At 45.3% G+C, this 16,317-nt stretch overlaps 1 protein-coding gene across 7 annotated transcripts in view; it reads right to left on the bottom strand.

Annotated features, from left to right (window-relative positions):
• acsbg2 (acyl-CoA synthetase bubblegum family member 2) overlaps positions 1-16,317 on the bottom strand; it is a 71,720-nt gene that overhangs the window by 26,756 nt on the left and 28,647 nt on the right. For all 7 annotated transcript variants that reach the window (XM_059991430.1, XM_059991431.1, XM_059991432.1 and 4 more), the window contains 3 exons: positions 5,330-5,595; positions 4,325-4,413; positions 621-741 (listed from right to left, as the gene is read on the bottom strand). In XM_059991430.1, coding sequence (XP_059847413.1) covers positions 621-741; positions 4,325-4,413; positions 5,330-5,595 — 476 coding nt within the window. The remainder of the gene's footprint in view (positions 1-620; positions 742-4,324; positions 4,414-5,329; positions 5,596-16,317) is intronic.

Genomic DNA, 16,317 nt, shown 5'->3' with positions numbered 1-16,317 from the left:
GTGCAGATATTCTGACGCCTGTAACCTGACCATAAGACAGGCTGTACCTGAATATGTGATGCCTCAGCCTTTTCTCCTTGGAGCAACGGAGGATGAGAGGTGACGTGATAGAGGTATATAATATGATGAGAGGCATTGATCATGTGGATAATCAGAGGTTTTTCCCAGGGCTGAAATGGTTGCCACAAGAGGACACAAGTTTAAGGTGCTTGGGAGTAGATACAGAGATGTCAGGGGTAAGTCTTTTACTCGGAGAGTGGTGAGCGCATGGAATGGGCTGCCGGCAATGGTGGTGGAGGTGGATACGATAGGGTCTTTTAAGAGACTTTTGGATAGATACATGGAGCTTAGAAAAATAGAGGGCTATGGGTAAGCCTAGTAATTTCTAAGGTAGGGACATGTTCAGCACAACTTTGTTGGCTGAAGGGCCTGTATCGTGCTGTAGGTTTTCTATGTTCCTAAATTGTCACAACTGAAATATATTGAGAATTAATGCGAACAGCTTTGGGTAAAATGCTGAGTCACTTCCTTTAGCCTAACCAATGCTTACGGAATGAAGTTTCTAAGTATTAAAAAAACGATTCTAGATCCTCAAGTGATTTGAAGAGGAGCCAACAGACCTGCAAGATCTTCTGCAGTTGCTTGTTGTTCTCTACCACCAAGATATTTGCTTCACTATCGTTTGCTACATAGTGACAGGCTTCAGGCGAATTTGTAGTGTAGATTCCAACAGCCACTCCACTAGACAATAAAAGAAACAATATTGGTAAAAATGTTCATCTCTGAAAATTTTCCAGTAAATTCCTGATGAGGGCCCTTGCAGCTGAGGTGATAGTTATCAAATTGCCTGGAGGAGGCAGAGCTGGCTGGGCTTTCACCTGTTAAAACACAATATCAACATGTGAGAGGGAAAAGCAGATACAATTATGAGGACCAACTTCCATGAAGTTGTCAGGTGGGATCTGGCACACAGGTGAAGGAGAATTTGTTCTATTTTTCAGGAGCTCTGCTCTAAATCTGGACAATTCAAAGGTCAGACTGCATTTATTAGCAGAATGTCCATACTGAAAACAACCTTGAGATTTGTCTTCTTGCAGGCGGCCTGAAAACAAAGGAACACAGTGAAACCCCATTAAAACTCCCCACGCACCAAGGACCGTCAAACTCTTAATGTGTGGCAAAAAAGAACAAAAAAGTAAACACAGAACGTTAGTCGTAGAGTCCCGGAAAGCGAGTCCGCAGACACTGAGCCAGTTTAGCACTGAGACGGGGGAAGTGCTCCAGAAGTCCAATGGCTGCAGGACATAACCAAAAAGCTGGTTCAGCACTGAGGCAAGTGCTGACGGTTGCAGGCCACAGCCGCAGAGCCAGTTCAACGCTAAAGCGAGTAAATCTTGCGGAGTAGAGAACTTAACACTAGCTCGTCCTTCGCCCTCAGTCTTGTCGCCTTGATCAACACACAAATAATTTTAAAAAGTAAAGAAAAGACACGTGGAACATGAACTTCAGAGCCCCCGACAGTGAATCCGTCCAGCAGTCTAGTAGCTGCAGGGCAACAACTGATCCCGAACCTGATGGTGTGGAACCCCCTCCCCGCCCGATGTTAGTAGCGAGAAGAGAAGGTGACTGATCAAACGCAGGCAGGCGGAGCTGAACACCTGCTCATTTTCCACTCTCCTCCCTGACGATTTTAATCTTGCTCAGCGCTTTAATTGGCGCAAAGTAATGGAGCCGACCACGGGCTCCACTTCCGCCGTCAGGTTTGGACGCAGCGTCCATCCCCAGCAGTGGCCGTGCCTGCACTCTCGAGAGTCCAGTTCGCCGAATCCCCCAGGAGATCGTTTAGTCAGCTGAAAAGAACACCCTGAAAAGGGAAATTACAGGTTGCACACTGCAGTTCAGTAGAAGTACATCTACTGGAGTATCTAGTAGCTTTGTAAGCTGCCTGCAAAACGTCATTGTTGGTCGCTGGTGTCAGATGGACCATTCAGCTCAACCAGAGGTACTCATTCTACCCCAAAGCCTGCTCCCATCCCACCACCCTGCTTTAGCAGTCTTGTATATTTCTCTACTGTTCATCTGATTTTGTTCGGGAAGGCAACTCTTAGAAGCTTTAAGTCATAAATTCTGCTCTCTGATGACAGGATGTTTGCGTTTATTTTCCTCACTGTATTAATTAGTAGCCATCTTTTATTTACAGATGCTATCTTTGGATTCTGCCTTGATCTACCCTGCCCATTCAGATTTTTCAAACCTCCACACTGGCTTCTTTGAAAAAATAAATCCCAAATGAGGTTTACTCGTCTCTGAGCTGAACTGAGTCAGTGTCCTGCAACTATCGGGCTCCTGGATCAGCTGCAGTGATGACTGGCTTCCTGGCCGTGGACTCAGGTTTGTGAACTTCAGTTCTGAATCCTATTTGCTTACTTTTATTGTTTGCACAGATTTTTCCCCCCGCACATCGGCAGTCTTTTTTAAGTGGGTTCTATTGGTTTTCTTTTGTCTTGTGGCTGCCTGAAAGGAGACAAATCTCAAGGTTGTATATAGCGTATCTTTAAGCTTTTATGATTCCTGTAATCTCAACAGTTAGTCAAAAGAGAATTGGATGTGCATTTTAAATTGTCACGGGAAGAACAACAGAGGAGGGTTGTCCTGCCAGGAAGCAATCCTAACAAAGAGCTGAATGATCTCATCCCGTGGAACAATAGTCCTACGAACCTGTGACTTCACTGTAGCGAGCAAGCAACAGGTTAGTGTATGCAATAGTCACAGGCTGGTTCTGTGCTTTCCATGCTGCAGAAAGCGGCTGGGCACCTCAGTCTTCAGGGACAGACTTGGCTCTATTATGCAGTCGCAAGTACAAAACCAGACACGCAGACGGGGGATATTTGCCAACTAGAGGTTTGGCAAGAAGGAAAAGGCGTCTGGAACGGGAGAATGGCACACTGGGTGGAAATGACCCTAAACTTTTATACAAAAACAAAGTGTCTGCTATTTAAAAAAAATTTTTCCCCAGAAAATCTGTGGGAATCAGTAATCTCAAAAAAAGCAATTAGTTTTATTGGTCAAATGTGGATGTGGATTCACAGAAATAAACTCGATTAGAGCCATTAACTGTGTGTTGGAATATGTATACACACGCTCATAGCAACCAAGATCTCTTTCATTCTCATACACAATTACATAGCAAAATACACTCACTACAAAAGGTAAGCAACAACACTCTAAGGGACAGAAAGTGCTCAGTGAATCCATTGAGTCTGAGGCCCCTGGTGATACTAGCAGTCTCATTTCCCTGCTTTCAACCCTCAATTCTTCTGCAAATTATTCTCCCAATTTACTTGTGCCTAGATTTTCAACGTTCTGACTGAATCTCGTTCCACCAACCTAGCCCTAATGGAGGGGAGGGAATTCCATATTAACACGACTGCAGGTAAAAGGAATTGGCCTCACATTCCCCTCCATCTCTCCTTCCAGCCCAAGCCCTTTAGTCACCGAACCATTACTAATCGCAGGGGTTCCGAACCTGGGGTCCACAAACCCGTTGCTTAATGGTGTTGGTCCGTGGCATTAAAAAAAGGTTGGGAAGCCCTCATGGGAGAAGCTTTCCTTTTCTTAGCTTGTTTAAACCAGAACCAGTCCCATAAACATCTATTAAACCTTTGCTCCACCCATTTTATTCCAAGAATAGCCACCATTTCTCCAGTCTAACTCCAAATCTACAATCACTCACCCATAATGCACTTAATTTGGGACTTTCACATATTGACCAGAAATAGACCTAATTGCCCAGCTATGGTCTAACCAGTTATATATAGGCCCAGTATCCTCTCTAGTTTTGTGAACCCAGGGACCCAAAGCCAAAAGTAGGAAATAGGGGGAGGGGCGATGTTCCATGATTTTGTTGGATGATCATACCAGAAATCTAATAAATCTAATAAACTGTGTCCATTAATCTTTTATGAAATATGGAATTAAAAGCCAAGATAAAAATTCTTGCTTGCATGAGAAATATTGTAATTGCTTCATTGTCCTAACAGACAATAATAAAATATAATAATATACTAGAAACTATGTACAAGCTGACTTCAAGGCTCAAAATGTTCGGCAACATTCACCATCTTGGCCACACATGAAATCAGGACACTGAGCTGGATATCAGAAAGTTGCCAGAACTTCAGTCCAACGTGGCTTAACATCCATGTGACAATTACATCAATTGAGGGGAAAAAGGTTCTACATTGCTTTTTACACAGAAACAAGTCATTGTCAACAAACTTAACAATCTCTGTCATCACCACCTTATTAGTAATAAGAGTCCTACCCAGCTAGAATTGCTCCAATATCTGCAATGAACCATTCTGGAGAGTTGAAGCCAAGGATACCGACACCTTTGAACCGCTCGAGCCCAAGCTGCAGGGGAAGGAAAATGATCATACTAGTGACATTTCATCACTTTTATAGCAAAATAATAATCAAAAATGAGCTCTGACTCAACTCTCGGTGAAAATTACTGTTTGAAGGCGAGAGCTTTATTTGTGCCTTACACTGGAAGGTTTGACACACTTCTTCCGGCATTGGTACACGGAACACCAAACTACAACCTGGCTACACCCGAAAATGGCAGACGTTATTACTGCGAGTCCCTGAGGACATGTTTGGGTCCATTTGGGAGTCCAGTGGAAGCACAATGAACCAAATCAGAAGAGTGTCGATCTGCAATGGACTTCCAGCAGGTTCTGGTCAATTCCAAACCACGGACTTTTATAAGGGTAGCCTTTTCATCTGTCCAAGCCTGCAGCCAATTTCAATTTGATTATACGACCCCATTTCAGACTTTTAGTCCCTTCTGTTAGGCTGATAATATTCAATTCTTTCTACAACTAGTATCTTTTCATTTTGACCAACACACACACACGTGTCACACACACAAAAAAACATTGGGCTGCAAAAACTTGGAAGTGTTTGGAGAGAGTTAGTAAAACTAGCGGTGAGCTTCTGCAGGCCTTCCATCGCCCCCGAGCTGAGCAGAAGGGGCTGATTTCGTGCTGCGTTTCTCCGCAACCCAGATGGGGCTCACGACAGCCAAGTTAATAATCAACGGGTGAGCTGCCAACGGCACCAAAACACGTGAGCAATGTATGCCAATGAAACTAGAGCACAAAGTTATATGTCACTGATCACAGCCTTCTCTTACTAGGCTGAATCATTTAATAGCTGCAACCATGAGTCAGATTAGCTATTCCCATTCTTTTTTTAAAATTAACATCGGTCTACATTCAAAAACTATAATGAATTTGAGTTGCTAGCATTTGGAATCGTCATCTACCTTCAGAAAGCTCTTGGCAGCATCCCTGCATTCATGATAATATTGCTTGAATGTCATCTTCTTCCACTGTTCACCTTGCTTTGAAGCAAGCGCCACGTAGTCAAGGAATTTCTCAACAGACTCCGTGAACATTTGGTGCACCGTGATCGGCGGCTGCTCAGAATTCCCGGATTCGTCCGTTCTCAGTTTGACCTCACCGTCTTTACTTGTGGTGCACAGCCTTAAGCCAGGAGATCCCAAACTCTGTGAGACCAGCTGAAGCACATCTAAAAAGCAAAGACATTTTAGTAATATTAATTTATTTCTATCAAGCATTGATCACCAGGTACTTACACACTAACTAACATGAGGGATTTTTTCATCTATTTTGACACCAAGGTTCAGTCAAATGCAACCACCAAATAAAATGCAAGCTGCGTAGCCAGCAGTCATGAGAAAAGTGGTGGCGACAGAGCATGTGGGAGGACCATTACTCTCCTCTCTTGTTGACCCGCACATCACCACATAGAGTCAGACAGCCATGCAGCGCTACCTCACAGAAACTGACCCATCAACGCACCTAACCGCTGCCGAGTCCCATTAACCCACACCTGGACCACTGCCCTCCATAATCCTCCATTTAGGTATGGAGGGCTGTGGTTTAGGTGGGACTGGGCAGAATAATAGCTCTGCTTTTTATTTGTCTAAACTTTCACCATCCTCTCAGTGACGTCCTCCTTGTGTTCCCTGTAAACATTTCACCTTTCACCCTTAATCCATGACCTCTAGTTGTACAGCCACACAGACCTCAGTGAGAAAAGCCTGCTGGCATTTAAAAGCCAGCCAGAATATGATCCCTTTATTCTCACTCTTTGTTTTCTGCCAACCAGCCAATGCCCCACTCACGCTAGTAACTTCCCTGTAATTCCATGGGTTCTTATCTCGTAAAGCAGCCTCATGTGTGGCACCTTGTGCAGGGTACCCTGAAGGTTAACCTCCAGGTTGAGTCAGTGGTGAAAAAGGGGAATGCAATGTTGGCATTCATTTCTAGAGGTATAGAATATAAGAGCAGGGATGTGATGTTGAGGATCTATAAGGCACTCATGAGACAATACTTATTTTAGAAAGGATATACTGACATTGAAAAGGGTCCAGAGAAGAGTCAAAAAGAATGAATCCAGGAATGAAAGGGTTACCGTATCAGGAACATCCGGCATCTCTTGGGCTGCACTTCCTGGAGTTCAGGAGATCGAGGGGTGATCTCAGTAGAAACATTCTGTATGTTAAAAGGCCTGAACAGATTAGATATGGCAAAGTTATTTCCCACGGTACGGGAGTTTAGCAAAAGAGGCCACGACTTCAGGAATGAAGGATGTCCATTTTGAACAGAGATGCAGAGAAATTACTTTAGTCAGAGGGTGATAAATCTGTAGAATTTGTTGCCATGAGCGGCTGTGGAGGCCAAGTCATTGGGTGCATTTAAGGCAGAAATAAATAGGTTCTTGATTAGTCAGGGCATCAAAGGGTATGGGGTAAAGGCATATGAAAATATTGAATAAAAGGTCACCAGATTTGTTCAAATTTAAAGGATGTGTCCAATGTCCGACTTCTTATTTTCTCTAGACTTAAACAGGACGTGATAGAGGAAAGCCAATAAAAGGCGGTAGGAGGGTTGGGGTCCTTCCATTTAAGTAAAGTGGCTTTCCTAGCCAATAAGGTTGAAAAGTCTATGGTCCGCGGAGCGGAAGCAGGAGTATATCCTACTTCCGATGGAATAATCCCAAAAATAGCCGTAAATAAGTTTGGTTAAACCACTCCAAAAAGCATCAATAGATACAATTTATAAATGGTTATTGAATTTATGAATCAATGAAGTAAAATTTTTCATCTGGTAAATACTTCATCTATTTGTGCCCGTCATTCCTTGATGCATCGGGCACATATGTCAAAGGATAAATTAGCCCGTATTTTTCTCAATATTAACCCTGTTTGTGATAGATGTAATACTCAGGCGGCCACTTTAACTCACACGTTTTGGTCTTACATAAAGTTGGAGAATTTTTGGAAAGAAGTTTTTAAAACCTTATCAAAAGTGCTGGATCTGGACTTGCACTACACTGTCATTTCAACCATAATTGCTGGTACCGTACACAGTAAAAACGAAACAATGTTCCTCCAGGACCATGGTGTTACACGGAACAACACAAAACTACACTAGACTTCAGACCTACACGGGACTACATAAAGCGCACAAAACCGTGCAAGACAGTACAATAATTAAGACACAAGACAACAGGCACAGTAAAGGGCAAATTACAATAACAAATAATGTAAATGTAAGCAATGTTTTAGCATGAATTGAGAAAGAAATAAGCAAAAATTGCAAAGGGAGTGGAGTTGTCTCTCTCTCTCTCCCCCCCTCCTCCTCTGGGTATTGAGGAGTGTGATAACTTGGGGGAAGAAACTGTTACAGTCTGGTCGTGAGAGCCCAAATGCTTCAGTGCCTTTTCCCAGATGGCAGGAGGGAGAAGAGTTTGTATGAGGGGTGCGTGGAGTCCTTCATAACGCTGTTTGCTTTAAGGATCTATAATGGCAGGAAGAGAGACCCTGGATGATCCCTTCAGCTGACCTCACTATCCGCTGCAGGGTCTTACGATCCGAGACAGACGATTGGAGACACATCGATGGGAGTGTATGGAGAATGAAACAGGATTAGTGTAAACCTCCCCTCGGTGATCGGTGTAGGCTCAGGGGCTGGAGGGCTGCTTGAACACAGTGCAGCCACACATGTTAAATTTCAGTCGTTTACATTGTGTGTCTAAAAGGACCTTCCTCTGTTCTGCTAAATATGTTGGCAGGCAAGTGACCATTTTAATGAGGATGTTGGATTGCTGGAAAGTAAGGGCGGTTGGATAATGGAACTGTGTAGGTCTGCTCTGTGCTTATGGACAGGGGGCCAAAGGCCTGTAGATTATCACTGTAGTCACCCCATCAGATCCCACTGCTTTGCCCTGGGAGCAGAGCCATGGCACAGCTGCTAGTCCTGCAGACCTGGCAGCTACGTCCCAAAGTGCCGAAACTGGCCAAAGTTGTCAGTTAGCACAAGGCCAAAGTGACACAGAGTGACAGCTCCCAGCGAGTCCACAAGTTCTAGCGGCTGTTGCCAGTTTGGTCCCCAGAACCATTCCACTCCACCCAGCTCTACACCATCAATAACTCTCCGAGACATGAGGCGAGATATCGGCTTTTATTGACTGGAAGAAAGAACAAACAGCGATTGACCACCATGCTACATCCTGGAGACTGAGGGCAGGGCTCAGGCCCCAATCGCCTTTATACCGGGGTCTGTGAGAGGAGCCATGGTCAGTGGGAGGAGCCACAGGAGCAGTCAGGAGGGGGGGCGTGTCCAGGCAGGTATATGTAGTTCACCACAACCGTACATCCACCAGCAAACTGAATGCCTGCACTGGAATTTCAAAACTCCAGTTAAACTTGCTCTGCACAAGGAATTGACATGTAAATTGCTCAATCAGTCATGCCTTCAGCTTCCCCATTACTGCAGGAAGTTAGCAGCCTGCAAATTGTTTCTGCAGATCTAGCTGCCCACGACAAAGCCTACCCACACTCAGGCACCCCAAGGTAGATTGAAGGTCACTACACTCCCCGTTCCCCTTACTCAAACATTTCAAAAGGTTAAGAGTAGATTCCTTCAACCAAAATATTTGCATTTAAGCCGTTTAACAAGAACTCTTCAAAACGTCTATTCTTCTGTGAGACAAACAGTGTTTTGGGTGTGTTTGACTTTACATTTCTGCGAAGTCATTAGGGCCACATCATATCCAAGGCTGTCTGAACCAATCGATGAATACGGACTCCACATTTCACTCTTGACGGGTGAGTTGAGGGGCCGGTTTTCCAATCCAGGCAGCTGAGAAGAAGGAGTTTTCCTGCACGGAGGCACATGACAGGGAACCCCAGTTACAAGCCTGGCTTCACCTTGCTGCTCAAGATTGTGCAGTAATGAGGCCGCAGTTTCATTCCCAGCTGCTGTCAGAGAGGCCGAGACAGGAGTTAAAGTAAACAACTTTCAAAGCCGCACAAAATCCCCATCGATTGGGGTAGAGTCCTGGCAAAGCAGTTAGCGATCCTTGATTGCCCAGATACAGCAAATTAAAAAAATCAGTTAAGTAATTGATTACTAGAGGACACAGGTTTAAGGTGCTGGGGAGTAGGTACAGAGGAGATGTCAGGGGTAAGTTTTTTACTCAGAGAGTGGTGAGTGCGTGGAACAAGGATGTGACTAAACACATTGATGAATAAAGAGCAGTAGATGTAGTGTATATAGATTTCAGCAAGGCATTTGATAAGGTACCCCATGCAAGACTTATTGAGAAAGTAAGGAGGCATGGGACATTGGGACAAGGGGTACATTGCTTAGTGGATCCAGAACTGGCTTGCCCACAGAAGGAAAAGAGTTGTTGTTAAAGTTAAAGTCTGTCCCAAGCCTTATAGGCTCATCAGGCCGGTGCTTATGTCGGTTTCTGTGGCGTGAAGCAACTGAGAGTACGAGACTCCGCCCTTCCCCCCCCCCGATAGGACGCCAGTCTATCGCGAGGTTAACCCCCAGCATTTTGCCAGTACCCATTTTCAGCTGGGTGGACTGGAGTAGTGTGTGGTTAAGTGCCTTGCTCAAGGACACAATACGCTGCCTCAGCTGGGGCTCGAACTCACTACCTTCAGATCGCTGGTCCAATGCCTTAACCACTTGGCCACGCCCCACACACGAAGAGTGGTTGCAGACGGGTCATTTTCTGCATGGAGGTCAGTGACCAGTGGTGTGCCTCAGGGATCTGTTCTGGGACCCTTACTCTTTGTGATTTTTATAAATGACCTGGATGAGGAAGTGGAGGGATAGGTTAGTAAGTTTGCTGATGACACAAAGGTTGGAGGTGTTGTGGATAGTGTGGAGGGTTGTCAGAGGTTACAGCGGGACTGGTCTGAGAAGCGGCAAATGGAGTTCAACCCAGATAAGAGTGAGGTGGTTCATTTTGGTAGGTCAAATATGATGGTAGAATATAGTATTAATGGTAAGACTCTTGGCTGTGTGGAGTATCAGAGGGATCTTGGGGTCCGAGTCCATAGGACACTCAAAGCAGCTGCACAGGTTGACTCTGTGGTTAAGAAGGCACACAGTGTATTGGCCTTCATCAATCGTGGAATTGAATTTAGGAGCCGAGAGGTAATGTTGCAGCTATATAGGACCCTGGTCAGACCCACTTGGAGTACTGTGCTCAGTTCTGGACGCCTCACTACAGGAAGGATGTGGAAGCTACAGAAAGGGTGCAGAGGAGCTTTACAAGGATGTTGCCTGGATTGGGGGGCATGCCTTATGAGAATAGGTTCTCAGCCTTTTCTCCTTGGAGTGACGAAGGATGAGAGGTGACCTGATAGAGGTATATAAGATGATGAGAGGCATTGATCATGTGGATAGTCAGGCATTTTCCCAGGGCTGAAATGGTTGCCACAAGAGGACACAGGTTTAAGGTGCTGGGCAGTAGTTACAGAGGAGATGTCAGGGGAAGGTTTTTTACTCAGAGAGTGGTGAGTGCATGGAATGAGCTGCCGGCAATGGTGGTGAAGGTGGATATGATAGGGTCTTTTAAGAGACTCCTGGACAGGTACATGGAGTTTAGAAAAACAGAGGGGTATGGGAAAGTCTAGTAATTTCTAAAGTAAGGAGAACTTTGTGGGCTGAAGGGACTGTATTGTGCTGTAGGTTTTCTATATTTCTAAGTTTCTAATCTTAACTACATGCCTTCCAAAGTGTTTAATGTTGTCCTGCTGGAAATTCCAAAATGGTTGTGTTGCTATGAAAGAGTCACATTTCTATTCAAAATAGAGCCTTCAACTTATAGAAAACATTTGACCTCTAGGAAATGGGGGTGTAAAATGGAAAGGAAAATGTCATTTTATTGTACTTGCTTTCTCCAAGCACATTTACAAGCAAGAGCAACATGTTTATGAATTTCGTTGCCGACTTCCTGACCCGTGAACTCTAGGGACTTCAGGGTCCAGAAATTCTTGGTTACTTGCATCAGGGGTGGAGAATGGAAGTTGACATGAACAGATTTTAATTTCTGAAGCAAAACTGTATATATATGCTATACTGTTTGTTTGGCAAATGAGGGTGAGACAGCTTCTAACCCTGCTGGTTCCTAACCACTATCTTCCAATGTCGTTATCAGAACCTGGAAAGTATATCGTGCCATCAGAATCTGGTTTAATATCACTGGCATATGTCGTGAAATTTGTTAATTTTGTGGCAACAGTAAATTGCAATACATCATAATAGAGAAAAAAACTGAATTACAGTAAGTATTATATAAAAAGCTATATAAGTAGTGCAAAAACAGAAATAAAAAAGTAGTGAGGTAGGGTTCATGGGTTTAATGTCCATTTAGGAATCGGATGGCAGAGGGGAAGAAGCTGTTCCTGAATCGCTGAGTGTGGGCCTTCAGGCTTCTGTACCTCCTAACTGATGAACAACGAGAAGAGGTCATCAAAGGTGCCACATGTGGTATTCAGCCCACGTGTTTCAGTAACGCCCAACACCGCAGCTGAACAGCTGTAACAAGCATTTCTTTGTGCGCCCTGCAATTCCCTGGACGGAGTTTGGAGTTAATGAGAGGCGGAGAGGTGGGGTAGACGGGATGGAAGAAAGGGCACAATAGACAATAGGTGCAGAAGTAGACCATTCGGCCCCTCGAGTCTGCACCGCCATTCTGAGATCATGGCTGATCATTCACTATCAATACCCAGTCCCTGCCTTGTCCCCATATCCCCTGATTCCCCTATCCATCAGATATCTATCCAGCTCCTTCTTGAAAGCATCCAGAGAATTGGCCTCCACCGTCTTCCGAGGCAGTGCATTCCACACCTCTACAACTCTCTGGGAGAAGAAGCTCTTCCTCAACTCTGTTTTAAATAACTGACCTCTTATTCTCAATCCATGCCCTCTGGTACTGGACTCTCCCAACATCTGGAACATATTTCCTGCCTCAATCCTATCAAATCCTTTAATTATCTTAAACGTTTCAATCAGATCCCCTCTCAATCTCCTCAATTCCAGCATGTACAAGCCCAATCTCTCCAATCTCTCTGCGTAAGACAGCCCTGCCATCTCAGGAATCAACCTAGTGAATCTACGCTGCACTTCCTCAATTGCCAGAATGTCCTTCCTTAAACCTGGAGACCAAAACTGTACACAATATTCCAGGTGTGGTCTCACCAGTGCCCTGTACAAATGCAAAAGAACATCCTTGCTCTTGTATTCAATTCCCCTTGTAACAAAGGCCAACATTCCATTTGCCCTCTTCACTGCCTGTTGCACTTGCTCATTCACCTTCATTGACTGGTGAACTAGGACTCCTAGGTCTCTTTGCATTTCTCCCTTACCTAACTCGACACCGTTCAGACAATACTCTGCCCTCTTGTTCCTGCTTCCAAAGTGGATAACTTCACATTTATTCACATTGAATGACATCTGCCAAGTATCTGCCCACTCACTCAGCCTATCCAAGTCTCCCTGTATTCTCCTAACGTCCTCTTCGCATGTCACACTGCCACCCAGTTTAGTATCGTCAGCAAACTTGCTGATATAGTTTTCAATGCCCTCATCTAAATCATTGACATAAATCGTAAAGAGCTGTGGTCCCAATACAGAGCCCTGTGGTACCCCACTAGTCACCTCCAGCCAGTCCGAGAAACACCCATTCACTGCTACCCTTTGCTTTCTATCTGCCAACCAGTTTTCTATCCATGTTGAAACCCTGTCCCCAATGCCATGAGCTCTGATTTTACTCACCAATCTCCTATGTGGTACCTTATCGAATGCCTTCTGAAAATCTAGGTACACAACATCTACTGGCTTACCCTCGTCTAACATCCTTGTTACACCCTCAAAAAACTCCAACAGATTAGTCAAGCACATCCGATTGGAATGACAAATGAGGCTTGGGGAATGGTAATTTGATTTGGAGATCAAATGGGGCATAATCAAGGGGAAAAGGAGAAGGATGGTGAGTGGGTTCTGTTGGGGAGACAGCAGAACCTTGTTGGGGCGATGGAAGGTAAACGCAATCATTTACTGGAGCTTGGCTTAGTCCAGTCTAACAGAATGAAAATGAACTTTTTCTGGGAGAGATCAGAGAGACACAGACACAGAAACAAGTCAGTTTTCCCAGCTGTGCTCCAAATGCAGGGTTCCGAGGGAAACAGTATCATTGAAAGACATCTCATGTGGCAGGATAAAGCTTAATCCACTTTCTAGCACTAGGCAGTTACGGCAAGGACTAGATAAGTCTGCGGACCTGTTTCTGTGCTGTAGTTCTCTCTGTCTCTATGACACAAAAATGGCTGAGAGATGGTCTATTTGCCAAGTTTCTTAGTCGAGAAGGGGTGGGTGGTTGTCAGCAAAGGTGAATCTTTTAGGTCAAGTCAACCCATCCCGTACTCTGCCACTGCAAAGCCTGTCTCACGAGCCTTCATAACACCACACTGCTGTCAGTTCCCACCAATACCTTCTAACTACCCATCCAATCCCGAAAGACCCATCTGTCAATCAGACTGTTTGTAAGCAAGAAGCCCACTTAAAATAATACTCCCGAACTTCCAGGGATTCCGAAGTTCACAAGAGCACCCTTGTTACTATTTCAATACTAAACCCACATCCAGGCTAAAATTCACTTCATTGGACACACCTATACACTGGCTTACTGATGCAAATATCTAATCAACCAATCATGAGACAGAAAATCGATACATAAGAACATGCAGACAAAGTCAAGCGGTTCACTGTTCACACTGAACTTCAGAATGGGGAAGGAATGTGATCTAATTGCCTTTGACTGTGGAATGATTATTAATGCCAGACCAGGTTTGAGAACCTCAGAAATGGCTGATCTCCCGAGATCTTCACGCAGAACACTCTCTGGTGTTGACAGAGCATGATGTGGAAAGCTAAAGCGAGAGGCCGTTCCGTGGGCAAAAACTCCTTTTTGACGAAAAAGGTCAGAGGAGAATGGCCAGACTGGTTCAAGCTGACAGGAAGGCAACAGTAACTCAAATAACCATGCGCTACAACAGTGGTGTGCAGAGGAGCATCTCTGAATGGACAACACGTGAACCTTGAAGCGGATGGGCTACAGCACACTCAGTGGCCAGTTTATTAGGTGCAGAAGGCACCGAATGAGGATGTATATTGATTACAACTGAAAGCTTTGAATTAGTTATCGGAAGTCCTCCCTGCTCATGATGTGTAGTGATCATGTACCAGACAAGTGCAGTGCATGGTTGTATAGCTGGAACACGTGCTACTTCACTGCTCCAGCAACCGGGGTTCAGTGCTGACCCCCAGTGCTATCTGTGCGGAGTCTGCACGCTCTCCCTCTGACTGCATGGGTTTCTCCCCACATTTCCAATGAGGAGGGGAGAAAGTGCCCCCATTCATCTCAGGACCAATCTATAGGACAGTGCCCAGGGTTGGGAGAAGTATACAGGGCAGAGAACAACAATATTGTGTTGTACCAGACAGATAATTTCCTATAAAAAATACCAAAACAGCAACACAATGTTGGGTTGCTGCCAACCTTATGGTCTCTTAACTCCTCTCTTCCTTTGCCTCTTTTACCTTTGCCCTGTCCTGACAACCCTCCCTCCACCCTACCAGCTGCACAGCCAACCCTCGTTTTTTGACAGCTGGCTCAGTGACTCACTCACTGGGTTCCTCTCAAGAGCCTCACAGGCAACATTGCTCCCGGTGAGGTTAGTCGCCTGTTACTTTTTTGCAGTCAGTTCTCTCTCCACACTGGCTGCAGAACCTTGGGTCTTTGCTGGCCCAAGACCTGACCAGTCAGATGGCTGAGTTGGGGAACATGTCTGTGAGTACAGGCCCTCCCCCTAGCTGTGTTCTTTCAGCCCCCCACCCCCACCTCCCCGGTCTCACCTTGTACAAATGTCTGCACCTCCCAGACAAATCCCTAAAGCATAGGTGTCAAACTTAAGGCCCGCGGGCCATATCCGGCCCAGCGTACAATTATATCCGGCCCGCGAGATCATTTTAGATAGATCTATTATTTTAATTATTAATGGCCCGGCGATATGAAGCCTATGATTGTAAGTTAATACCAATCATAAAAATAATGCTTGCTCAGCAGTCTTCTTCATAAGAAACGGAATTTGTGAAGTGAAACACTTTGTAGTTATAGCAGAGACCGAGACACATGAGAACAGGCTGAGAAAACGGAGGCAATGAAAGCTGCGTTCGCACGCGCCCAACTGATCCGGCCCGCATGAAGCTGCATTTTGCCCAATCCGGCCCGTGACCTAAAATGAGTTTGACACCCCTGCCCTAAAGTTTGCGGATGACCCAACTGTAGTTCGTCTCATCTCTGATGATGATGGGATCTGCTATCAGAGAGGTAGTCTGTCTTGCAGCACTTGAAGCAACTTGAAGCTTATTGCCACGAAGACAGTGGAAATGAGGATCGACTTCTGCTGGCAACCCCCTACTGCCGTTCCCCCCCCCCCCCCCCGGAAATTAATGGTCAGGCTGTGCCTGTGGGTGAGTCATTCAAATTCCTGGGACTTCTATGACAAATACATTGAAGAGGGACAAGCACGTCACACTCATCACTGGGAAAGCCCAGCAGAGATTGTTCTCCCGACGCCAGCCCAAGAAACGTAACATCTCAGGGCGTATTTTCACTCAGCCATCACGGAGAGTGTTGTGACCACCTCCATTTTCCCGGTGCCTCCTCCACCTCCACTCAGTGGAGATCGCTGGCTGTCAGCTACCAACATTAAAAGGCCTGCTCATCGCTAGAGCTGAAAAAATGGCTGCTGACTCCACTCACCCTAGCAGTCACCTATTCACCAAATTGCCACCAGGGAGACACTACAAGTCCATCGCCACCAGGACTACAGGTCACCTCCCAATCCCCCCTTTCCTG

Source organism: Hypanus sabinus, chromosome 16 (genome assembly GCF_030144855.1).
Source record: "Hypanus sabinus isolate sHypSab1 chromosome 16, sHypSab1.hap1, whole genome shotgun sequence".
Lineage (NCBI taxonomy): Eukaryota > Metazoa > Chordata > Chondrichthyes > Myliobatiformes > Dasyatidae > Hypanus > Hypanus sabinus.
This window is presented reverse-complemented; position numbering and strand designations above follow the sequence as displayed.